This window comes from Pseudophryne corroboree, chromosome 7 (assembly GCF_028390025.1).
Source record: "Pseudophryne corroboree isolate aPseCor3 chromosome 7, aPseCor3.hap2, whole genome shotgun sequence".
Lineage (NCBI taxonomy): Eukaryota > Metazoa > Chordata > Amphibia > Anura > Myobatrachidae > Pseudophryne > Pseudophryne corroboree.
In genome coordinates, this window is record NC_086450.1 from 432,008,841 (window position 1) to 432,035,853 (window position 27,013).

The 27,013-nt window shown below is 50.1% G+C and overlaps 1 protein-coding gene across 1 annotated transcript in view; it reads left to right on the forward strand.

Moving 5' to 3' along the window:
* Positions 1–648: 648 nt before the first annotated feature.
* The window catches only part of LOC134943829 (uncharacterized), an 85,254-nt gene continuing 58,889 nt past the window's right edge, over positions 649–27,013 (forward strand). The window contains exons 1-2 of the mRNA XM_063932437.1: positions 649–765; positions 4,119–4,293. Coding sequence (XP_063788507.1) covers positions 4,212–4,293 — 82 coding nt within the window. The 5' untranslated portion in view covers positions 649–765; positions 4,119–4,211. The remainder of the gene's footprint in view (positions 766–4,118; positions 4,294–27,013) is intronic.

A 27,013-nucleotide genomic window follows, 5' to 3' on the forward strand; every position in this document is an offset into this window, starting at 1 on the left:
AGAAGTTGCCCATGGCAACCAATCAGCATTGACATAACATTTATAATTTCCATAGTTTAAAAATATACTGAGCAGCTGGTTGGTTGCCATGGCCAACTTCTCCACTCACTGACTTCTCCACTTTTATCACTGCTTAGTACATGTCCCACTAACTTACTAATAAGGTTGTGGTAAAGTTTATCTATGCGATTTCCCAGGATATGGGTAAAACCAGTTTCATGCATTAACAATAGGTGGTAGAGGCATTACCAGGTTCTACAACCCTACCCGCTGCGACAGGGAACCAATCCAATATTAATATAGCTCCTCCTACACTACACGGAATAGGCACACAGTTTGAGAACCACAGTCCTGAACACTTCTATTTAAAGATTTTTCATTGGAGTATTGATCGGTTAAACATAAACATAATAATCAGGAGTACAATGTTGCAAAATGTATCAACTTACACAAAAGTAGTGAATAGACACAATTAAGTACATCAAATAGGGTATAAGCATAAAAGTACAAGGCTGTGCAATTGTAAGATTACAGAGTTGAATGGAGTATGAATACTGAAATAAATAAGGCAATATCGGTAGTGTGAAACAGGGAGAAAAGTGCCAATATTTTTGTATTTACTTTAAGTATTTTTACTAATTAGAGCCCATAGGATCCTTACTACAGGTGCATTCCCAAATAAAGCATCCAGGGCTATACAAAACATCGTTCTATCATGTATTCAGATGCAGGGCCTTGTCGATCCCCAGTGGCGTAACTTCGGAGGTAAGATAAATGTTTGTCCCGCATCCCCCCCCCCCCTCCCCCCAAGCCGACTCTTGGTCTTTTTAAAACTAATTTAAAGTAACCTGGTTCATGGTTTAAGTTACATACAGTAGCAGTAATTGATTTTATTTTAGAAATGTGTTTATAGTCTACACCACACATGCCGTATTTTCGTATCCCCTACCCCATAAAGTACGCACACCTTTTTAATCCATTTATATTTGACACATTATCATTCCCATTTTTTTTCTCCATCCATCAACATATCATAAAGACATAGAATTTGTCGGCAGATAAGAACAACTTGGCGCATCTAGTCTGCCCTAAACACATGTACATGCACACACTTACACACTAGGGCTACTTGTTGGCAATTCACCAGTATATTTGTGGAGTGTGCGTGGAAACTGGAGTACCCGGATGAATCCTATGCATGCACGGGGAGAATATACAAACTCCACACAGTTAGAGCCATGGTGGGAATCAAGGGTGTGGTATGGAAGGTCGACAGTGTCTAGGTCGACCACTATTGGCCGACAGTAACTAGGTCGACATGGATTCTAGGTCGACAGGGTTTCTATGTCGACATGTTCTAGGTTTAAAGGTCACCATGAGTTTTTTATGAGTTTTGGTGTCGTTTTCTCAGTACAGTGGCCGGGAACCCCAATTAGTGCACCGCGTCCCCCGCATAGCTCGTTTCGCTCGCCATGCTTCGGGCACGGTGCTTCGCTGTGCTCGGCACAGGTTACTATTCCCGATCATAGTCCATGTGGATAGTTAAGTATAAAAAAGTTCAAAAAAGGAAAAAAAATTAGAAAAACTCAAGTCGACCTTTTGACCTGTCGACCTAGAACACGTCGACCTAGAGACCCTGTTGGCCTAGAAACCCTGTCGACCTAGTTACTGTAAACTAGTAGTGGTCGACCTAGACATTGTCGACCTAAGTGTGGTTGACCTAGAGACTGAATACCGGGAATTAAACCCATGACCCCAGTGCTAACCACTACACCGTCCACCGAATAAACTTAAATCCTACTGGTAACAAAAAAAATAAAACCCACTCAGAAGACAATGAATAGTTTGTTAATTAAAACCTACAATGAAATTAAAAAAACAAACATACAACTTTGCTTTGGGAAGTGATCTCCGTAGGTGTCAACTAGGGAGGCCAATCCCAGGGCCGTTTTTTTAATCCCGGGATTCGCAGCGGATGAGTAAATTCTAAGCTACTCAGAAACTGCACAAAACTTTTTTTTACCGTCCGGCTGCACATGCGATCGCACACTTGCAAAGCGAAAATACACTCCGCTATGGGCGGCGACTATCTGCTCGCAGCAGAGCAAAAAAATCCTAGCGAGCGATCAGGTCTGAATGACCCCCCATGTGCACTGCAGGTGGGGCAGATATAACATTTGCAGAGAGGGTCAGATTTGGGTGGGTTATTTTGTTTCTGTGCAGGGTAAATACTGGCTGCTTTATTTTTACACTGCAATTTAGATTTCAGTTTGAACACACCTCACCCAAATCTAACTCTCTCTGCACATGTTACATCTGTCCCCCCCCCCCCCCCCCCCCTGCAGTGCACATGGTTTTGCCCAACTGCTAACAAATTTGCTGATGCGATCAACTCTGAATTAGACCCACTGGGCGGGATGTAATGAAGTCCGAATTTAGGGGACGTGCAGGATTCTGGACGACCCCCCACTTTTTTTTAAAGGGGCAATCAGTTACATGTCATGTTTTTGCCTTGTAAATGATTGTCCCTTTGAAAAAAGTGTCCAAGTTCAGCCAGCATCTAACACGACGTCCGAATTCGGACTTCATTATATCTCGCCCTTTGGGTGGCATTATTAAATAGAAAACAAGTAAATAAGGAGAGTTGTAAAATAGTTGCATCCAGTGGTTGAAGTGGGGCGGTATATGGCGGTATGGTATACCGCCACTTCTTACCACTGAACCCGGAAGTCTTTTTTACATTTTTTATTAAATGAAAGCGTGTGCAGCAGGAGGCGAGGGAAGTGGCCATCCTGCTGCACTAAGGATGCTGCTCCCGTCCCTGCCCAGCGATGGACCTATGAGGCAAGCTTGACTGTGACTCACTACGTACATAGCGGAGCTGCTGCAGCCGCGGCTGAGCTCCGGCAGAAGTACCCGTAGTGTATAGTCACCTATTCTGCAAAAGATCGGCGATGACTATACACTATGGAATCGTCTGCCGGAGCTCAGCCACGGCTGCAGCAGCTCTGCTATGTACGTAGTGAGAAGGGGCGCCAGAATGATTTCACGCTGGGGGGGGACCAAGTTAGAATTTAAATTTGGCGCTCCAGCTGCGGTGCTGGTCTCTCTCCTTCTACCCTCCCCTCCATCCTGTCAGTGCGGGGAAGCGCTTACTTCTGCGGCGGCGTCTACTTCAAAAGTAGTTTACTGTAGCAGGCAGGGTGCGGTGTCCCTTCTTTACTTGCTGGCTGTCTCTTCACTGATGTATTACTGGGAGGAAGCGTGGCATTCCGGGGCTACAGCCATGCCTCCTCCCAGTAATACATTAGTGTGAAGAGACAGCCGGCCAGTACAGAATGGACACCGCACCCTGCCTGCTACAGTAAGCTACTTTTGAAGTAGAAGCCGCTCATGGGGATGCGGAAGTAAGCGCTCCCCCGCGCCTCCTTCATGTTTGGGGGCGTCAAGCTGCCCCCTTGCCCCCCCTGTTCCGACGCCTCTGGACTAGTGAGTCACAGTCAGGCTTGCCGCTGGCATGTTGTGCTGCAGTCTATAGAGGGCTGGGGGTGCTGGGGTGGCCAGTTTGGGTCAGCTGTGCTGTTTGTTTATGGAGGGGGGGGGGGGCAATGGTCTCTATGTAGCTCTCTCTCCCCAACTCACCATTCACAGTAGCTCTCGCTCCTTGTAGTGCGCTCTTACTCTCTCTTTTACATCTCTCACAATTTCTCTCTCTCGCCATGTCTATCTCGTTATCTGTCTCTCACCATGCCCCTCTCTCTCTCACCACGTCTTTTGCGCCATGTCTGTCTCTATCTCCCCTCACGTGCCTCTCTCTCTCGCCATGTGTCTCTCTTGCCATGTCTGTCTCGCCATGTCTCTCTCACTTTCGCCACCTCATTATTGCCATGTTTCTCTCTTCCTCTTGCCACATCTCTCTCGACATGTCTCTTCCGCGCAATTTTCCTCTCTCCCTTCCCATGCCTCTCTCACTCTCTCGCCATATCTTGTCATATCTCTTTCTCATGTTCCTTTCTCTCTCTTGCCATGTCTCTCTTCCTGTCTCCCACCCTTCATGTTTGCACATACTGTATCCGGAAACCCCCCTCTAAAATTCCTCCATTTGCCCCTGGCTCTAGGCTCTCTGCTGCTCACCGCCACTGACCACAAATGGCAGCGGTCAGAGGTACCTCACCGCCGCCGCACCAAAGGCCTCCTTCTAACCGCTGCCCATGGGCTTCACCGCCGCCGACTACACCTCTGCACAGCTGCCAACCACAGTCCCTTCCGCATCTCCACTGATCATCTCATTAGGTAATGTTCCCCTGCTTCCCTATGTCCCTCTGTCACTCTCCCTGTCGCTGCTGTCCCTGCTGTCACTCTCTCTGTCATCTCTCTCTGTCCCTGCTGTCACTCTCTCTGTCCCTGAATTGTGGATCATACAGTGTGGCATATTGTGAATTTTGGCTCATTCGGTGTGTCGTAATATGAATTTCGGCTCATTCAGTGTGCTATAATGTGAATTTCGGCTCATTCAGTGTGCTATAATGTGAATTTTGGCTCATTCAGTGTGCTATAATGTGAATTTTGGCTCATTCAGTGTGCTACAATGTGAATTTCGGCTCATTCACTGTGCTATAATGTGAATTTTGGCTCATTCACTGTGCTATAATGTGAATTTTGGCTCATTCACTGTGCTATAATGTGAATTTTGGCTCATTCATTGTGCTATAATGTGAATTTTGGCTCCTACCATGTGCTACAATGTGAATTTCGGCTCATTCAGTGGCCTACAATATGAATTTTGGCTCATTCACTGTACTATAATGTGAATTTCGGCTCATTCAGTGTGCTATAATGTGAATTTCGCCTCATTTAGTGTGCTATAATGTGAATTTCGGCTCATTCAGTGTGCTATAATGTGAATTTCGCCTCATTCATTGTGCTATAATGTGAATTTTGGCTCCTACCGTGTGCTACAATGTGAATTTCGGCTCATTCAGTGGGCTACAATGTGAATTTCGGCTCATACAGTGTGCTATAATGTGAATTTCGGCTCATTCAGTGTGCTATAATGTGAATTTCGCCTCATTCAGTGTGCAATAATGTGAATTTCGGCTCATTCACTGTGCTATAATGTGAATTTTGGTTCATTCACTGTGCTATAATGTGAATTTTGGCTCATTCATTGTGCTATAATGTGAATTTCGGCTCCTACCGTGTGCTATAATGTGAATTTCGGCTCATGCACTGTGCTATAATATGAATTTCGGCTCATTCACTGTGCTATAATGTGAATTTCGGCTCATTCACGGTGCTATAATGTGAATTTCGGCTCATTCAGTGTGCTATAATGTGAATTTTCGGCTCATTCACTGTGCTATAATGTGAATTTTGGCTCATTCAGTGTGCTATAATGTGAATTTCGGCTCATTCAGTATGCTCCAGTGTTAATTTCGGCTCATTCACTGTGCTATAATGTGAATTTCGGTTCATTCAGTATGCTACAATGTGAATTTCGGCTCATTCAGTGTGCTATAATGTGAATTTTGGCTCATTCACTGTGCTATAATGTGAATTTTGGCTCATTCACTGTGCTATAATGTGAATTTCGGCTCCTACCGTGTGCTATAATGTGAATTTCGGCTCATTCACTGTGCTGTAATGTGAATTTTGTCTCATTCAGTGTGCTATAATGTGAATTTCAGCTCGTACCGTGTGCTATAAGGTGAAAGGGGCACCAGTACTAGATAGTATAAGGGGTTCTACTACACTGGACATGCCCCCTTTTGGGTGACCACGCCCCCTTTTGGGTGACCATGCCCCCTTTTCTGGAGCGTGCGCCTTCGGCGCATACATTATTATTACGTACTTCACTTTTGCATACCCCCACTTCAAAATTTCCACTTCGACCACTGGTTGCATCAAATGTAATGAGATGTAGATGTATGCAGGCATACTGGCGATATCTGTCTATCTATCTATCTATCTATCTATCTATCTATCTATCTATCTATCTATCTATCTATCTAAGCTTTTCCCTAGGAGTGCACCCTGGCAAGTAACTCTTAGCTACCATAGGATTGACGGATCACTGGAGTATCTATCTATCTATCTATCTATCTATCTATCTATCTATCTATCTATCTATCTATCTATAAATATATACTGCAATGGTGGCTTGGCACTCCAGATAAACGTACAAATTTCGGGTGCCTTCCCAAAGAAGATAGATAGCTGCTTAATTCTTACTTGTAAGAAAAGAGGCAGAACTTCAATTGTTTAGTAGATCGTATGAAGTTTAGTGAATCATCATTATATATATATATATATATATACTAGGTGCTTCATCGCGCCCTACGGGCGCTCTTCACACCGTCGCAAGGGGCTACGCCCCCTTAACCCTTGCATGCCTTTCTGGGGTTCAATATTTGTATTATATGGAGTATTACCTGCATTCCTTTGTTAGTGGTTAAATATTGCACAATGAAATGGCGTGCTATGGTGAAGGAGGCGCAGCCCCTTGCAACGGCGTGAACAGCACCTGCAGGGCACAATGTACAGAATGTAGCGGGTGCGGGGGGGACTGCGGATGCGGGAGGGTGTCTGTAGATGCTGCGGGTGGAGGGGGGGCGGAAATGGGGGGGGGGCCCGGATGGGGAAGGGTCGGGAGGTGCTGCGGGTGGGGGAGTGGCAGGGGTGCCACGGGTGGGAGAGGGGCAGGTGCGGGGATGTTGCGGATGGGTGAAGGGTTCCGTAGGTGCTGTGGGGTGGGAAGGGGCGGGGGTGCCGGGGTGGGGTAGGGGGTCCGGAGGCGCCGTGGGTAGGGGAGGGGCAGGTACAGGTGGTGCGGCGGATGGGGAAGGGGGTCCGGAGGTGCTGCAGGTGGTGGAGGGGCAGGTACGGGGGTGCCATGGGTGGGGGAGGGGTGGATGAGGGGGGGGACCGCAGATGGAGGAGGGTGTCTGCAGATGCTGCGGGTGGAGGGGGGCAGGTGTGGGGGGAGACATATATGGGGTGTGGATGGTGCAGGGGGTCTGGAGGTGCTGTGGGTGGTGGAGGGGAGGAGGAGTGGGAGCCACAGGTGGTGTAGGGGGTATGGAGGCACAGCGTGTGGGGGAGGGGTGGAGTGCCGCATGTGGTGGAGGGGAAGGTGCAGAGGTGTGGTGCATTGAGGAGGGGTCTGGAGGCGCTGCGGGTACTGTACCTGCCAAAAAGGTAGTTGGAGGGCATGCAATAACAGGGCCAGGACAGGGGTGACAGGGTCAGGACAGGGGAGACGGGGCAAGGACAGGGGTGACGGGGCAAGGACAGGGGTGACGGGGCAAGGCAGAAATGACAGGGACAGGATAGGGGTGACAGGGCCAGGGTAGGGGCGGCAGGACCAGGACAGGGGTGACAGGGCCAGTATAGGGTTGACAGGGCAAGCACAGGGGTGACAGGGCCAGGATAGGGGTAACAGGGCCAGGATAAGGGTGAAAGGGCAAGGCCAGGGGTGACAGGGACATGACAGAACACAGGGCACGGGAGAGATTGGTATTAGGGACAAAACAGTGGTGACAGACAGATGTGTCTTACCGGAGTCACTGCTGCTGGCTGCTGCTGTTCCACTCCAACCTGTTGGGGTCTGCTGCTGGTGGAGACTTGGCATGGCTGACTCTCTCAGGCTGGAGTCCTGCTTCCTCTGCCCGTCAGCATCCCTCCCCCCCTCCTCAGTCACACACCGCAGACCTCGCGCAGCTGCCGGGCACTGTGGTAAGGGGAGACTGGGAGTGACTGGTTAGCCCCCAGGAGACGCTGCGACTGGTGGGAGGAGGGGGTCATAGCATGCACACGGCGCGGACCTCGTGGCTGCTGGGCACTGTGGTAAGGGGAGACTTGGAGTGACTGGTTAGCTCCCAGGAGACGCTGCGGCTGGAGGGAGGAGGGGGTCGGAGCCTGCAAGCAGCTCGGACTTCTGCAACGCTACCCGCTGGCTAAAGTGTGTGAAGGAGCTGGGAACACCTCACTGCGGGCGGCAGCACTGCAGCTAGCGGTGGGGTTGCCGGGGCTGGAAATAACAGAGGCAGTACGGAACCTGCACAGCAGCAGGTGCCCCACAAAACTGCAGCTAAGAAGCGTGGAGTGTGCTAGAAAGTGACACTCCTCCGCGCCAGAGCATACCTCCCAACTGTCCCGATTTTCGCGGGACAGTCCCGTTTTTTGGGGACTGTCCCGCTGTCCCACCCGCGGGCCACAGTGTCCCACGGTGGGGGGGTCAGTTGGGAGGCTCTGTCAATCGCTGCTCTGCTTAGCAGAGCAGCTGTGAATAGACGCTGTGCGCATGTGCACAGCGTCTATTCAGTGGAGTCAGAGGGAGAGGGAGCATGCCAGCGGCTCACAGAGCGCTGGGCATGCCCCCCTCAGTGACGAAAACGTGGGCGTGGCTCGCAATTGCGGTCCTCCCGCGAAGCCACCCCCCCCTTTTGATAGACCACGCCCCTTTTTGGGAGCGCGCGCGGCAAAGCCGCGCGATTGTCCCGCTCCACAACTAAACAAAGTTGGGAGGTATGCCAGAGAGACCCTGCTGGGTATGCTGATGTGGGGGGTCAAGCACACAGTGAGCCGATGCCCGTCTGTCTGTACGGCATACCCCCTCACACAACCCCATACCTCCCAACTGTCCCGGGGTTCCGGCAGCAGAGCCGGATTAAGGGGAGGCCAGGGGGTACGTACCGTGGGCCCCACAGTTTTAGGGGGCCCCCCGGCTGGAGTAGCTCTGTCCCAGCTCAGAAGCTCCCCCGTCCTGCCAGCAACAGCGGCAGCATTGAGCTACAGTCTGCACACGCTGCTGCGTGTTGGCAGGTCTGTGGTGTTGCAGGGAGGCAGCAGTCTCCCTGCTTTCTTCTGCCTGTGCGGGTGTGTAGGGGGGAGCGACCACCTCCTCTGGATTTAGCCCTAGCTGAGGGGCCAAAATTCCATATATATATATATAAAAAAAAAAAAAAAAAATGTAATTCCGGAATTTGCATAAGGGGGCGTGGCCACGTGGGGCGATTAGGCCACGCCCCCATCCCACAGCAGGCACAGCAATGAGATAGGGCTCCCCTGTCTCAAGTGCCCTGGGCCCCCGGGACTCATAATCCGCCCCTGGAGGCATGCCAGCAGCTCACAGAGCGCTGGGCATGCCCCCTCACTGACGAAAACGGGGGCCCTCCCGTGAATCCACGCCCCCTTTTCGTTGGTCACGCCCCCTTTTCGCTGCGCGTGTGTCCCTCATTCTGCCTGAAGAAAGCTGGGAGGTATGCACCCCTGTCTGCCCGAAGAAAGCTGGGAGGTATGCACCCCTGCCTGTGCCATGCCCATACTATCTGCTTCTGCTCCTAGTCTCCTATAGATTTGCCCAGATCTGTGACTCATTTGACTAACTCCGTCCAGTGTTGTGACTCCGCCCAGCATTAGCAAATGAGTCACAAAGTCACAGATCTGGGCTATTATATAGGAGATATATATATATATAGCAACAGCAGTAGATGAAGGCGGCACTCCAAGTGTGAGAGGTGCGGCTGCTGTGTGGTGGTGCCTGCTGCCGTGCAGGTGTAGACTCTGTACTCACCAGGCGCCGCTCTCTCTCACCTTCAGGTACCGGAACCTCCAACGGACCTGGAAATCTTCAGTCGGATCCGGACACGGCGATTCCCTCTCGGAGCTGACCGACGACCGAGCTGAGGAGAGAATGGTTTACCTTAAAGGGGGTATCGACCCTTCTTACACTGGAACAGGGGATACCCCAGGGGTGACCGCGACCTTCACCGGTTGGGTGAAAGGTCATCACTGGCACAAAGCCTCAGCCACCCAGCTTTCACACACTCGCGCTCTCGCACGTAGTGTGATGAAAGGGATTCTCAAGTCCGTGAGCAATCCTGACTCCGGCGCTCGGGGACAGACAAGGGACAAACGTACACGGATGCTACTCACCGTCACAAGTCTTGCACTCCGATCTTCTCCACTTACAGGTCCCTGTAAGGAGGCAAAGAGAAACAGCCGTGCAGGGCCTAACTCTAAACTAGTGTGCGTCCGCTACACTAGCTACATAAACAGAGCCCTCAAGCTAGCTTGTGTGGGTGGTGCGACACAACTATGCACAACTTAAACAACACATACACTTTGCCCTGCACGGTAACAACATACATCACACTATCGGAATACAAGATCACACAGTGTTGTCCCTTTAAACCCCTACCTGCCGCTGGAAGGGGGTGGGTGCCACACGGCCTGCCCACCTAACACCTCCGGGTGGCCCGAGCCTAGTGCCCAGTGCCACCTTTATTCACCTTGGGGGGTACTTACTCGCTGGGCCTAGCGCCCCCTGACTGCGCTCAGGCCGGAGGCCTGACTTCGCCCACGGGCCTAGCGCCCGCCTAACTTGCTGCCCGTTGGGTGACCTGGGCCTTGTGCCCAAGGTCACCTTATTGTATCCCTAATTGGCCACAAATACACTAGGGCCTAACGCCCTCTAATGCCCACAGGCCTATTGCCTGATTTGCCCCCGGGCCTAGTGCCCGCCTAACTGGTGCCACCGGGAGAGGGTGGCTTGGGCCTAATGCCCAAACCACCTAATCAAAAATGGCTTCCAATCTCCTACCTGTGCCACAGGCCTAGTGCCTGACTGGTGCCCTCGGGCCTAATGCCCGTCCCTGGTGGTCGAGGGAGGAAAAGGGAGGGGGTGAAGTTGCCTCACTGAGGCCTCACCTGCTCCAGGGATCTTCGGTGCCCTCTTCGGCCGCTGGCCCGCTAGACATCTTCTTTCCCAGGGCTGGAATCTTCAGGCCTCTTCCGCGGCCACCCGAGCTCCGTCTTCTTCCTCGCGCCGCCGGGATCTTCTGCGCTCCGGCGCGCCGACGACCGTCCTCGCTGCTCCCGCCCAACCTCTTCTTTCTTCTCCGCGCTCTTCCGCGCGCGCGGTCTCTTCGGCTCCCGCCCGGCGTCTGACGTCAGACGCCGGGGGTGGGGCCTATGACGCGGCGAGTGCCGATTGGCTCGCCGCGTCCCTCTCTGACTGGCTGCCGCTCCGGGAGCCGCGATTGGCTCCCGGAGGGCGCCAACATTTGAATCCTCACGCAGCCTCCGGTCCGGTGCAGGGAAAAGGGTAATCCCTGCACCGGACACCCGCCGCTCCTGCCCACGGACAAACGCTGGGGGCAGACCAACTGCCCCAGCGCTGCCCCGCACACACTTCCGCAGGGGACACAGATCCCCTGCGTGCTGCTGAAGGGATGTGTCTCGGGGGACCGGACACATCTCCACACAAGACTCAGTATAAAAGCATGAAATGCTTTATTGTGCTCAACGTTTTGGGGCAAGTGACCCCATTATCAGGATGCATGTGTAATCAGTGGGACACTGATTGGTTATGTCACTAAAGGGTAGACAGATAAAGGGTCCGATTCAGACCTGACCGCTGTTGTGCGTTTTAGAGAGCAGCAAACCACATTACAAATATTGACAAAGCTTCTACCACTAGAGGGCACCAAATACCAATAACCAGAGAAGAAACCACTAACCACATCTGAAAATCATTTCCTACCTGTTCTCAATTCTAACACTTACATTTGCCATCTGCTAATTAGTACCTTTTTGTGATACAAGTGAACGAAGGTGAAAATATTTTTATTTGCACATCTCTGAATCACAAATGCTGATTATCCACAGACAGATTTTCACACCATGGAAAATAGTATCAGAGCGGGAGCTCAGACGGGGAGTCATGTAATATTGTGACATTTTATTAACACATTTGATGCTGCAATAAATCGCTCCACAGGATGGAACCAAATTCACAGCAATTTCTAGAGCGTTGAACCATTTCCAAAAATTATTTCAAGATGTGATTTAATTTCAAAATAAAAAGCTATTATTAAAAAAACTGAAAAATATGGAATTCCATTAAGTTAACATACATTACGGACAGTTACACCCATGAGACGGGCCCTTGCATTGTCTACCATGGTCTGGTGATGTTCTCCTCACTCGTGCCGGGAAACTGTTCCTTTGCAGGATCTAGTGAAGCACCACCAGACGGGTTCAGTAGGATATCCCCATAGATGGGAGCCGGTGGTCAGAATCCCGACAGCTCGTCTAAAAGTACCCTAACCCTCACTTGCCCCCTACCCTGACACCAACCCTTCCTTGCGGGTGCCTAACCCTAACCTCCTTGTACCTGCACCCTAACCATAAACCCCCTTATAATGCCTAAACCTAAGTGCCCACCTACCGTGGCAGGACGCGAGCACGGCCCGCTGGAAATACGGTTGGGAATCTGGCTGTCAGTATTTGGACGCCGGGATCCCGACCTCTGTTGGTATTTCAACGCCGGGTTTATGCCGTTGGTTGGGTGTCAGTATTTCGACCGCCGCTCCTCCTCCTCCTTCCCTTTCCCTCTACATCTCCTCCTCTTCACCCTCCTGCTTTTCATGTTGGCAGTGACTGATGGGAATTATTAAATATGGTAGCGCTATATAGCACTATAGGAATAAACGTGATAATAAATAAATGCACTTTGGTTTGATGCTTCACCAAAGCCCATAATTTCATTTTCTGTTTTGAGTGAAGTACAGTATATACAGTATATGAGTTACTGGTCTGAACAATTTGGATCTGATTATTGGGCCTAATTCAGACCTGATCGCAGTAGCAAAATCTCTCTCTAATGTGTAGAACCATGGGGGGTCATTCCGAGTCGTTCGCTCGGTAATTTTCTTCGCATCGCAGCGTTTTTCAGCTTAGTGCGCATGCGCAATGTTCGCACTGCGACTGCGCCAAGTAATTTTGCTATGAAGATAGTTTTTTTACTCACGGCTTTTTCTTCGCTCCGGCGATCGTAGTGTGATTGACAGGAAATGGGTGTTACTGGGCGGAAACACGGCGTTTTATGGGCGTGTGGATAAAAACGCAACCGTTTCCGGAAAAAACGCGGGAGTGGCTGGAGAAACGGAGGAGTGTCTGGGCGAACGCTGGGTGTGTTTATGACGTCAAACCAGGAACGACAAGCACTGAACTGATCGCAGATGCCGAGTAAGTCTGAAGCTACTCTAAAACTGCTAAGTAGTTAGTAATCGCAATATTGCGAATACATCGTTCGCAATTTTAAGAAGCTAAGATTCACTCCCAGTAGGCGGCGGCTTAGCGTGTGTAACTCTGCGAAAATCGCCTTGCGAGCGAACAACTCGGAATGAGGGCCCATGTGCATTGCAGGGATTGGGCGGGTGGGGGGGGGGGGGGGGCAGATGTAACATGTGCAGAGAGAGTTAGATTTGGGTGGGTTATTTTGTTTCTGTGCAGGGTAAATACTGCCTGCCTTGTTTTTACACTGCAATTTAGATTTCAGTTTGAACACACCCCACCCAAATCTAACTCTCTCTGCACATGTTACATCTGCCCCACCTGCACTGCACATGGGACCTAAATCAGACCTGATCGCTAGGATGTGTTTTCGTACAGCCTGCGATCAGGTCTGAACTGCGCATGCGTATGCACTGCAATGCGCAGGCGCGTCGGTCCACAGCGACGGGGATCGGCGGGCAGCGACAGGATGTGCGAGAAAAGCGATTGCACGGGCGATCGCAAGGAGATTGACAGGAAGAGGCCATTTGTGGGTGGCAACTGACAGTTTTTAAGGAGTGTCCAGAGAAGCGCAGGAGGGACCAGGCGTTGGAAGGGAGGGTTTCTGACGTCAGCTCCGGCCCCGATCATCGCACTGGAAGAGTAAGTCCTGGGCTGTGTAGAGACTGCACAAACTTCCGCGAGCTCTGATTGGCTAACGAACCCGGAGAGAGGAGACCAGACTTCACGAGCATTGAGGGGCAGGAGAGACGCTGAGCTGCGCTCTCCTCCCCTCACATAGCAGCAACAGACTGAGGCAGCGGTGAGCGGGGGTGGGGGGGGGGCACTCTGGGGTAATGTGTATCTGGAACTGTGGGGCAAAGTATATCTGGCACTGTGGGGGCATTTGTTTATCTGGCACTGTGGGGGCATTTGTGTATCTGGCACTGTGGGGGCATTTGTTTATCTGGCACTGTGGGGGCATTTGTGTATCTGGCACTGTGGGGGCATTTGTGTATCTGGCACTGTGGGGGCATTTGTGTATCTGGAACTGTGGGGGCATTTGTGTATCTGGAACTGTGGGGGCATTTGTGTATCTGGAACTGTGGGGGCAAAGTATACCTGGCACAGTGGGGGCATTTGTATATCTGGCACTGTGATGGCATTCGTGTATATGGCACTGTGGGGGCATTTGTGTATCTGGCACTGTGGGGGCAATGTATATCTGGCACTGTGGGGGCATTTGTGTATCTGGCACTGTAGGGGCATTTGTGTATCTGGCACTGTAGGGGCATTTGTGTATCTGGCACTGTGGGGGCAAAGTATATCTGGCACTGTGGGGGCATTTGTGTATCTGGCACTGTGGGGGCATTTGTGTATCTGGCACTGTGGGGGCATTTGTGTATCTGGCACTGTGGGGGCATTTGTGTATCTGGCACTGTGGGGCAATGTATATTTGGCACTGTAGGGGAATTTGTGTATCTGGCACCAGTGGCGTAACTAGAAAATTTTCTCCCCCAAGCCAAAAAATTCTTTGGCGCCCCCCCCCTTAATTGGCACTAATAAAGGGACAAACATGCGCTGCCAAAAAAGGGGCGTGGCTTCGTTTAAATGGGCGTGGCTTCACATAAAGGGGCGTGGCATTGCAGGGAAAGACTACCTTATACCCCAGTTTTGCAACCTGCACGCCCAGACGTTAGCCACCACAGGAAAGAAAAATAATCCTGATACATGCCCCTTACATTATTTGTCATTTTTCCTCCTTATAATAATGCCCAGTATACATTATGCCACATACTGCAAAGGCCCTCAGACATTATGCCACACACAATAATGCACATGACACAATATGCACACACTGTAATGCATGTGACACATTATGACAGGAATCGCAATGCCCGTTATACATTATGCTACACACTGCAATGCCCCTGATACATTATAGCACATACAATGTCTGTGACACAGTATGACACACACCGCAATGATCCTGAGACATTATACCACATACCACAAATGCCCGTGATATAGTATACAACACACCGTAATGCCTGACACATTATGACACACACCGCAATGTCCGTGATACATTATGCCACACACTGCAATGACCCTGAGACATTATACCACATATCACAATGCCCGTGATATAGTATACCATACACCGTAATGCCTATGACACATACCGCAATGCCGTTATACCCTATGCCACACACCGCAATGCCCGTTATACATTATGCCACACTGCAATGCCCCTGAGACATTAAACCACATACCACAATGCCCGTGATATAGTATACAACACACCGTAATGCCTGACACATTATGACACACACCGCAATGTCCGTGATACATTATGCCACACACCGTAATGCCCATTACACATTAAGTTCTACAGTAAGTCTTCTAATTACTTTTAAATTACCTGCTCGTTGCCAGGGGTTTCATGCTCTTGGTTCCATGCACGGTGCCAGGGATTTTCATGCTCAGGGTGTCATGCTCGTTGCCAGGGGTTTCATGCACTGGGTGTCATGCTCGTTGCTAGGGGGTAGTGCTTGTTGCTAGGGCCGTGCTCCCAGTGCCACATATGCCCCCAGTGCCAGATATTCCCCCACAGTGCCAGGTACATGCCCCCAGTGCCAAATATACCCCCCCCAGTGCCACATATGCCCCCAGTGCCAGATATTTCCCCACAGTGCCAGGTATATGCCCCCAGTCCCAGATATTCCCCCACAGTGCCAGGTACATGCCCCCAGTGCCAAATATATGCCCCCAATGCCAGATATTCCCCCACAGTGCCACATATGCCCCCTCAGTGCCTGCTCCCCTTAGTGCCAGATATTCCCCCACAGTGCCAGGTATATACCCCCCAGTGCCAGATATTCCCCCACAGTGCCACATATGCCCTCCTCAGTGCCTGCTCCCCCAAGTGCCAGATATTCCCCCACAGTGCCAGGTATATGCCCCCAGTGCCAGATATCCCCCCCCCAGTGCCAGGTATATGCCCCCAGTGCCAGATATTCCCCCACAGTGCCAGGTATATCCCTCCAGTGCCAGATATTCCCCCACAGTGCCACATATGCCCTCCTCAGTGCCTGCTCCCCCAAGTGCCAGATATTCCCCCACAGTACCAGGTATATGCCCCCAGTGCCATATATCCCCCCCCCCCAGTGCTAGGTATATGCCCCCAGTGCCAGATATTCCCCCACAGTGCCAGGTATATCCCTCCAGTGCCAGATATTCCCCCACAGTGCCACATATGCCCTCCTCAGTGCCTGCTCCCCCAAGTGCCAGATATTCCCCCACAGTACCAGGTATATGCCCCCAGTGCCAGATATTCCCCCCCAGTGCCAGGTATATGCCCCCAGTGCCAGATATTCCCCCACAGTGCCAGGTATATCCCTCCAGTGCCAGATATTCCCCACCAGTGCCACATATGCCCTCCTCAATGCCTGCTCCCTCCCCCCCCCTTTGTGTTGGAGGGACACGGAGCGCATAGCGCGCGCCTCTCCCGTGTCCCTCCTGGCTCTCCGGCCGGTCTAATAAAGGAAGTGCCGGTTCGTGAGCCAATCAGAGCTCACGAACGGCACTTCCTTTATTAGACCGGCCGGAGAGCCAGGAGGGACACGGGAGAGGTGCGCGCGGTGCCCTCCGTGTCCCTCCAACACAGCAGCGGAGGGAAGGAGACCGCAGATTGACATGCGGACGCTCGTCCGCATGTCAATCTGTACTAAGTCAGTGGCGCCCCGCAGCCCCTCGCCCCCAAGCCACCGCGAGGACTGCAGGGGCAGTAGTTACGCCACTGTCTGGCACTGTGGGGACATTTGTGTATCTGGCACAGTGGGGCAATGTATATCTGGCACTGTGGGGGCATTTGTGTATCTGGCACTGTGGGGGCATTTGTGTATCTGGCACTGTGGGGGCATTTGTTTATCTGGCACTGTGGGGCAATGTATATCTGGCACTGTAGGGGAATTTGTGTATCTGGCACTGTGGGGGCATTTGTGTAACTGGCACTGTGGGGGCATTTGTGTATCTGGCACTGTGGGGGCATTTGTGTATCTGGCACTCTGGGGCAATGTACTGAATATCTGGCACTGTAGGGCAACGTGTATCTGGCACTATTGGGGTCATATGTGTATCTGGCCCCCCATATGTGTATCACGCCCCCATTTCATTGGCCACGCCCCATGTGACATTTGGCCACACCCATTTTTGGGGAACGTGCACACAGTACCTATAAGACATTTTTTCTACTTGCACCACTGGCTGCGGGGGCTAAGCTTGGGAATGCTTCGCTGAGATCATACATGAAGGTGATGCTACTGTATACTGTATATTTGCAGTTACCCAGTTTTCAGGGAATACCCCACAAATAATAAGATTTTAAACCTACCGGTAAATCTATTTCTCCTAGTCCGTAGAGGATGCTGGGGACTCCGTAAGGACCATGGGGTATAGACGGGCTCCGCAGGAGATAGGGCACCTAAAAAGAACTTTGACTATGGGTGTGCACTGGCTCCTCCCTCTATGCCCCTCCTCCAGACCTCAGTTAGAGAACTGTGCCCAGAGGAGATGGACAATACAAGGCAGGATTTAGCAATCCAAGGGCAAGATTCATACCAGCCCACACCAATCATACCATGTAACCTGGAACATACATAACCAGTTAACAGTATGAACAAACGACAGTAACGGTCCAAGACCTATTCCAACTGTAACATAACCCTTATGTAAGCAACAACTATATACAAGTCTTGCAGAGTTTCCGCACTGGGACGGGCGCCCAGCATCCTCTACGGACTAGGAGAAATAGATTTACCGGTAGGTTTAAAATCTTATTTTCTCTTACGTCCTAGAGAATGCTGGGGACTCCGTAAGGACCATGGGGTTTATACCAAAGCATCCAATCGGGCGGGAGAGTGCGTATGACTCTGCAGCACCGACTGAGCAAACGCTAGGTCCTCATCAGCCAGGGTATCAAACTTGTAGAATCTAGCAAAAGTGTTTGACCCCGACCAAGTCGCCGCTCGGCAAAGCTGTAATGCCGAGAGGCCTCGGGCAGCCGCCCAAGAAGAGCCCACCTTCCTAGTGGAATGGGCTTTAACCGAATTTGGTACCGGCAATCCAGCCGTAGAATGAGCCTGCTGAATCGTATTACAGATCCAGCGAGCAATAGTCTGCTTCGAAGCAGGTGCGCCAATCTTATTAGCAGCATACAGGACAAACAGAGCCTCTGTTTTCCTAATTTTAGCCGTTCTGGCTACATAAATCTTTAAGGCCCTGACTACATCCAGGTATCTGGAATTCTCCAGGTCACTTGTAGCCACAGGCACCACAATAGGTTGATTCATATGGAATGAAGAAACCACTTTAGGCAAAAATTGCGGACGTGTCCTCAATTCAGCTCGATCCACATGAAAAATCAAGTAGGGGCTATTGTGTGACAAAGCCGCCAATTCAGACACTCGCCTTGCTGATGCCAAGGCCAACAGCATGACCACCTTCCAGGTAAGAAATTTCAACTCAACCTTGGTAAGCGGTTCAAACCAGTGTGATTTTAAGAACTGCAACATCACGTTCAGGTCCCATGGTGCCACTAGAGGCACAAAAGGGGGCCGGATGTGCAGCACTCCCTTTACAAACGTCTGGACTTCTGGAAGAAAAGCCAATTCCTTCTGAAAGAAAATCGAGAGGGCCGAAATCTGTACCTTAACAGAGCCTAATTTCAGGCCCATATCCACTCCTGTCTGTAGGAAGTGGAGAAAACGACCCAGATGAAAATCTTCGTAGGCGCATTCTTGGACTCACACCAAGACACATACTTTCGCCAGATACGGTGATAATGTTTTACCGTCACCTCCTTCCTAGCCTTTATTAAAGTAGGGATGACCTCTTCCGGAATCCCCTTTTTCGCTAGGATTCGGCGTTCAACCGCCATGCCGTCAAACGTAACCGCGGTAAGTCTTGAAATACACAGGGCCCCTGTTGCAACAGGTCTTCCCTGAGAGGAAGAGGCCAGGGATCTCCTGTGAGCATCTCTTGTAGATCCGAGTATCAGGCCCTTCGAGGCCAGTCTGGGACAACGAGTATCATCTGTACTCTTCTTCGTCTTATGATCCTCAACACCTTTGTGATGAGAGGAAGAGGAGGAAACACGTAGACCGATTTGAACACCCACGGTGTTACCAGCGCGTCTACTGCTACTGCCTGAGGGTCCCGAGACTTGGCACAATACCTCTGAAGCTTTTTGTTGAGGCGTGACGCCATCATGTCTATTTGAGGAGTTCCCCAAAGACGCGTTACGTCTGCAAAGACTTCTTGATGAAGTCCCCACTCTCCTGGATGGAGATCGTGTTTGCTGAGGAAGTCTGCTTCCCAGTTGTCCACTCCCGGAATGAAGACAGCCGACAGAGCGCTTACATGATTTTCCGCCCAGCGAAGGATCCTTGTGGCTTCCGCCCTCGCGACTCTGCTTCTTGTCCCTCCTTAGCGGTTCACATGAGCCACTGCTGTGACATTGTCTGATTGAATCAGAACCGGTAGGTTTCGAAGAAGACTCTCCGCTTGTCGAAGGCCGTTGTAAATGGCCCTGAGTTCCAACACATTGATGTGTAGACAGGACTCCTGGTCTGACCAAAGACCCTGAAAATTTTTTCCCTGTGTGACCGCTCCCCATCCTCGGAGGCTCGCGTCCGTGGTAACCAGGATCCAATCCTGAATTCCGAACCTGCGACCCTCCAGGAGGTGAGCACTTTGCAACCACCACAAGAGGGACACTCTGGCCCCTGGGGACAGAGTTATTTTCCGATGTAAGTGCAGATGGGACCCGGACTACTTGTCCAGAAGGTCCCATTGAAAAGTCCTTGCATGGAACCTTCCGAAGGGAATGGCCTCGTAGGCCGCCACCATTTTTCCCAGAACTCGAGTGCATTGGTGAACTGACACCCTTTTCGGTTTTAGCAGGTCTCTGACCATGTTCTGGATGTCCTGGGCTTTCTCTATTGGGAGGAAGACCTTCATTTGTTCCGTATCCAGTATCATACCTAGGAACGGTAGTCGAGTTGTCGGAATCAACTGTGACTTCGGTAGATTTAGAATCCAACCGTGTTGCTGGAGCACTCTCAGAGAGAGCGCCACACTGCTCAGCAATTTCTCCCTTGATCTCACTTTTATCAGGAGATCGTCCAAGTATGGGATAATTGTGACTCCATGCTTGCGCAGGACAACCATCATTTCCGCCATTATCTTGGTGAAAATCCTCTGGGCCGTGGAGAGTCCAAACGGCAACGTCTGAAATTGGTAATGACAATCCTGTACAGCGAATCTCAGGTATTCCTGATGGGGGCATATATGGGGACATGAAGGTACGCATCCTTTATGTCCAGAGACACCATAAACTCTCCCTCCTCCATATTGGCTATTATCGCTCTGAGAGATTCCATTTTGAATTTGAATCTTTTTATGTACAGGTTTAGGGATTTCAGATTCAAAATAGGTCTGACCGAACCGTCCGGTTTTGGGACCACAAATAGGGTTTAGTAGTAACCTCTTCCCTGCTGGTGCAGGGGAACCTTGATTATCACTTGCTGTATACACAGCGTCTGAATTGCAGCTAACACTATATCCCTTTCCGATGTGGAAGCTGGTATGGCCGATTTGAAAAATCGGCGCGGGGGCACCTCCTCGAATTCCAATTTGTAACCCTGGGAAACTGTGTCCAACACCCAGGGATTCACGTCCGAACTGACCCAGGCCTGACTGAAAAGTCGAAGACGTGCCCCCACCGGTGCGGACTCCCTCAGGGGAGCCCCAGCGTCATGCTGTGGGTTTTGGAGCAGCCGGGGAGGACTTTTGTTCCTGGGCACCTGCCGAAGCAGGTGCTCTTTTGCCTCTGCCCTTACCTCTGGCGAGGAAAGAGGATCCCCGACCTCTTCTGGACTTGTGTGACCGAAAGGACTGCATCTGATAGGGTGTTACTTTCTTTTGCTGTTGGGGAATATATGGTAAAAAATTTGATTTACCTGCTGTAGCTGCGGAAACCAGGTCCGTCAGCTCATCCCCAAACAATACATCACCCTTATAGTAGAGATGAGCGGGTTCGGTTTCTCTGAATCCGAACCCGCACGAACTTCATGTTTTTTTCACGGGTCCGAGCAGACTCGGATCCTCCCGCCTTGCTCGGTTAACCCGAGCGCGCCCGAACGTCATCATGACGCTGTCGGATTCTCGCGAGACTCGGATTCTATATAAGGAGCCGCGCGTCGCCGCCATTTTCACACGTGCATTGAGATTGATAGGGAGAGGACGTGGCTGGCGTCCTCTCTATTTAGATTAGGGTTGAGAGAGAGAGAGAGAGATTGACCTGAGGCTGTGATACTGTAGAAGAGAGTGCAGAGTTTAGTGACTGACGACCACAGTGACCACCAGACAGTGCAGTTGTTTGTTTTATTTAATATATCCGTTCTCTGCCTGAAAAAAACGATACACACAGTGACTCAGTCACATACCATATCTGTGTGCACTGCTCAGCCCAGTGTGCTGCATCAATGTATATATATATCTGACTGTGCTCAGCTCACACAGCTTATAATTGTGGGGGAGACTGGGGAGCACTGCAGTGCCAGTTATAGGTTATAGCAGGAGCCAGGAGTACATAATATTATATTAAAATTAAACAGTGCACACTTTTGCTGCAGGAGTGCCACTGCCAGTGTGACTAGTGACCAGTGACCTGACCACCAGTATATATAATATTAGTAGTATACTATCTCTTTATCAACCAGTCTATATTAGCAGCAGACACAGTACAGTGCGGTAGTTCACGGCTGTGGCTACCTCTGTGTCGGCACTCGGCAGCCCGTCCATAATTGTATATACCACCTAACCGTGTTTTTTTTTTCTTTCTTTATAGTCATACTAGTTACGAGTATACTATCTCTTTATCAACCAGTCTATATTAGCAGCAGACACAGTACAGTGCGGTAGTTCACGGCTGTGGCTACCTCTGTGTCGGCACTCGGCAGCCCGTCCATAATTGTATATACCACCTAACCGTGGTTTTTTTTTCTTTCTTTATACTGTAACACTGTAGGGGTGCAAGGTGCCTTTTCCTGGGGAATATGGCAGCACGCAGCAGCTGAGGAACAACACAAGTCCAGTTTCTGGTACAACTGACCCCGGCCAGTTTTATTGAAACAGAAAATAAAACAAACCCCAAAATAAAAATACCTTGCCTGTCCGGCACTAACTAAACATAAGATGTTCCTAACTGTCACTAAACAAAACACAGAGTTCTTCAGTACATACTGTATAGCTTACTTGCATCAGAAAGCGTGTCTCTCACACACAGATCCTGCAGCCTTCCCAGGCAGTCTGCCCATACTAATCAGGTTAGAAGCACTATATCACTCTTACACAGCTGAAACCCTGATTAGCCCTCTGTGAGGCCAAAGACCCGAACTGGGCCCAATGTCTAGAACTCGCCTTATCTCTCTCTCAGAGCCTTTACCCAGCTTTTACAGCAAACTGAAAAGGTTCAGACAAAACAAAAAGCATTTTTCCTAGAAGTTAACATTTTCTAAAACATGTAAGACAAGAACCTGGGACAAATATACCTGCCCTCAAACACTATCCCAGTGTTCTTGTCACATATCCCCCTCCCCTGTTTCGACCTAGGGGCCGGAACACTTGTAGCCCCCAAACAGAAGATGCGAGACAATGCATCTGCGTTGGCCAATTGTGTTCCCGGTCTATGTTCGACAGTAAACTTAAAGTCCTGCAACGCTAGAAACCATCTAGTTACACGAGCATTCTTGCCTCTATTTACATACATCCATTTTAAAGGGGCATGGTCTGTCACTAGTCTGAATTGTCTACCCAAGAGGTAATATCTCAAGGTATCTAGTGCCCACTTAATGGCCAAAGCCTCCTTTTCCACAATGGCATACCTTTTTTCATGCTCATTGAGTTTCCTACTCAAATAAATGATAGGGTGTTCGTCCCCATCTCTGGTTTGGGACAGCACAGCACCTATCCCTACCTCTGAGGCATCTGTCTGTACCACAAATTCTTTTGAAAAATCTGGTGTTATCAACACCGGTTGTGAACACAAAGCCACTTTTAACGCTTGGAACGCCTTTTCTGCATCAGGGTTCCATTTCACCACATTTGACTGCTTCCCTTTGGTAAGGTCTGACAACGGCACCGCTGTGGTTGCAAAATTAGGAATAAACCGTCTATAGTACCCAGTAATTCCCAAAAAAGCCCTTACCTGTTTTTTATTCACTGGACGAGGCCAGTTTTGAATAGCATCAACTTTATTCAATTGGGGCCTAATCAGACCTCTGCCTATGGTGAAGCCCAAGTATTTGACCTCCTCCATTGCGAGGCAGCACTTCTTTGGGTTAGCAGTTAACCCTGCCTCTCTGATTGAGTCCAGTACTGCTTGTACTTTAACCAAATGTGACCCCCAGTCTGTACTGTGAATTACCACATCATCCAAATAGGCAGCTGCATATTTTCTATGGGGCCTCAAAATTTTATCCATCGCCCGTTGAAAGGTTGCTGGAGCCCCATGCAACCCAAAGGGTAACATCTTATACTGGTACAGCCCCTCCGGAACCGAAAAGGCTGTTTTTTCTTTGGCGCTATCAGATAAAGGTATTTGCCAGTAACCTTTGGTCAGGTCCAATATGGTGAGAAACCTGGCTGTTCCCAGCCTTTCTACAAGCTCATCCACACGGGGCATGGGGTATGCGTCAAACTTGGACACCTCATTTAACTTACGAAAGTCATTACAGAAGCGTATGCTACCGTCGGGCTTCGGGATGAGCACTATGGGACTGGACCACTCACTGTTAGACTCTTCTATGACTCCAAGTTCTAACATGGTTTTAACTTCCTTAGAAATAGCTTCTCGCTGAGCTTCAGGAATCCTATATGGCTTTAAATGAACCCTGACCCCTGGTTCTGTGACAATGTCATGTTTTATTATGGTCGTTCGGCCAGGCAGCTCTGAAAATACCTCCCTATTTTGGATGAGAAATTCTTTAACCTGATTGTTCTGATCAGCTGACAATGTCTCTGACACCTTCACTGCGGGAAGCAACCGGGGTGAAGACACCGAAGGGCAAGGCTCCGCTGACAGAGACAACCTATCTTTCCAGGGTTTGATTAAGTTAACATGGTAGATCTGTTCGGGTTTTCTCTTTCCCGGCTGGTATACTTTGTAATTAACCTCATTCACTTTTTCCCTAATCTCAAATGGACCCTGCCATTTAGCTAGGAATTTGCTTTCCACAGTGGGTACCAAAACAAGAACTCTATCTCCAGGAGCAAATTCCCGTATCTTGGCACTCCGGTTATAGACCCTCTGTTGAGCACTTTGGGCCTGTTCCATGTGCTCTCTGACAACAGGTACCACGGCTGCAATCCTATCCTGCATTTGTGTTACATGCTCAATAACGCTTCTATAAGGAGTGGGCTGTCCTTCCCACGTCTCTTTGGCAACATCCAACAGCCCTCTGGGGTGTCTACCATACAACAAATCAAATGGAGAAAACCCCGTAGAGGACTGAGGAACTTCTCTGATGGCCATTAACAAGTAGGGCAACAAACAATCCCAGTTTTTCCCATCTCTCTCAACAACCTTTTTTAACATACTTTTTAATGTTTTATTAAACCTTTCCACCAACCCGTCAGTTTGGGGATGGTAGATGGACGTCCTGAGGTGAGTGACCTTAAATAACTTGCACAATTCTTTCATGATCCTTGACATAAATGGAGTACCTTGGTCAGTCAAAATTTCTTTTGGTATTCCCACTCTACTAAATACCTGCACCAGCTCCCTAGCTATCGCCTTGGTTGTGATAGTGCGTAAAGGGACAGCCTCAGGATATCGAGTGGCATAGTCCATAATTACCAGGATATACTGATGGCCCCGAGCAGACTTTATCAAGGGCCCCACGAGATCCATGGCTATTCTGTCAAACGGGACCTCTATAATAGGCATGGGAACTAGTGGGCTCCTGAAATGGGGTCTAGGGGCATGATACTGGCATTCAGGACAGGAAGAACAATATTCAGACACTTCTTTATAAACCCCTGGCCAAAAGAACCTTTGTAAAACTCTTTCAGTGGTTTTTTCTGCCCCTAAATGTCCTGCGGTAACGTGACTATGAGCTAAATCTAGTACCGTTCTCCGATAAGGCTGGGGAACTACCAGCTGTTCCACCACATCCTCACCCCTTTTGACAATGTGGTACAAGAGCTCATTACAGATGGCCATGTGGGGATACGTAACCCTGTCACCTGGTACCACAGGTTCCCCATTAACAATCTTAACATTCTCTCTAGCCTTTATTAAGGTAGGATCCTTTAACTGTTCAGACGCAAACAGATCCTTCTTTACCTCCAGGTCAGGCACGCTTTCAGTTCTAACTACTATGTCTCTGTTCCCGGCAAGAGGGTCCTCACTGGACTCCCCATCTGTCACTTCCCTAGCCAAACTAGCAAAAGGCAAAGGGCCAGAAAGTTCCGAAGACCCACGTACATCCAAAAAATCACCGGTATTATCAACTGGCTTTTTACTTCTCACATCTGTTGATAACCGTGATTCCCACAGTTTCCAAAAATGAGGAAAATCCCTCCCTATTATGGCCTCATGCACCAAGGTAGGGACCAGTCCCACTTTAACCATTGCTGACCCACAACAAGTTTCTATATTCACCTCAGCAGTGGCATAATATTGGGTATCCCCATGTATGCAAGTTACCCCAATAGGTATTTGCTGGACCTTTAAGGGGTTCACTAACCCAGCTTTCACGAGGGTAACTAAACTTCCTGAATCTAGCAAGGCCTCTACCCGGTTACCTTCTAAGAACACATCACACATTTGTTTTTCCAGCTCAGGTGAAGGTACCACAGTACAGGCTAACCTAGCAAAGAAAGACATTCTGCGACATTCAAAGGCAGCATCACATTGCATGGGTTCTTGCGTGACTGGGCAATTGGCAATAACATGACCTGGCATACCACACCTAAAACATTTAACCACACGATTATCAACCCATTTGGGCAGCATAGACCGTTCTAGCCCCATTGGCCTGTTTCCAGGGCCAGTGTTTACAGTCTCTCCAGCCTTGCGTTCTCTTAACCGCCCAGCAACGTTTTCCCACGGAACAGTCTTACCAGTCTTTACTGAAGGGCGCTGTCGAGGATCTATGGGTTGCTGGGTGGTCATCAGTAGTTCCTCTGCTGCCAAATACCTCTCTACCATGTCCACTAATTGGTCAGCAGTACCCGGGTTTCCATGGCTCACCCACTTGCGCAGGACCATGGGCAAAGATCTCAAGTAGCGGTCCATGACGACTCTTTCCACCATCTGGGGACCAGTTAATGTCTCTGGCTGCAGCCATTTTTTTGTTAGCTGAATAAGGTCGTGCATCTGGGAGCGCGGAGGCTTCTCCATGGCGTACAGCCAACGGTGCACCCGTTGTGCTCGTACTGACAGCGTGACTCCCAGGCGGGTCAGGATCTCAGTCTTTAGTTTATCATAGTCCCGAGCCTCATCAGGGCTTAAATCAAAGTAAGCTTTTTGGGGCTCACCTGACAGGAAAGGTGCCAGCAGACTGGCCCACTGTGCTTTCGGCCAGTTCTCACGCTCGGCAGTCCTTTCAAACGTGGTCAGATAGGCCTCCACATCATCAGACTCTGTCATTTTCTGCAGGAAGTGACTGGCTCGTATAGAACTAGAGCTGGTTGGAGCACTGACGGCCACATCTCCAACCCGAGCTGCAAGTCTCTGCACCACTTCTGCTAAGGCCTCTCTATCCTGACGCTGTTGCCTGTAAAGTTCATCAACAACTGCCTGCTGTTGTCTCTTATTTTCCTCCATTGCCACCTGCTGCTGTCTGTTGGCCTCCTGCTGTAGTCTCCAATTTTCCTCCATTGC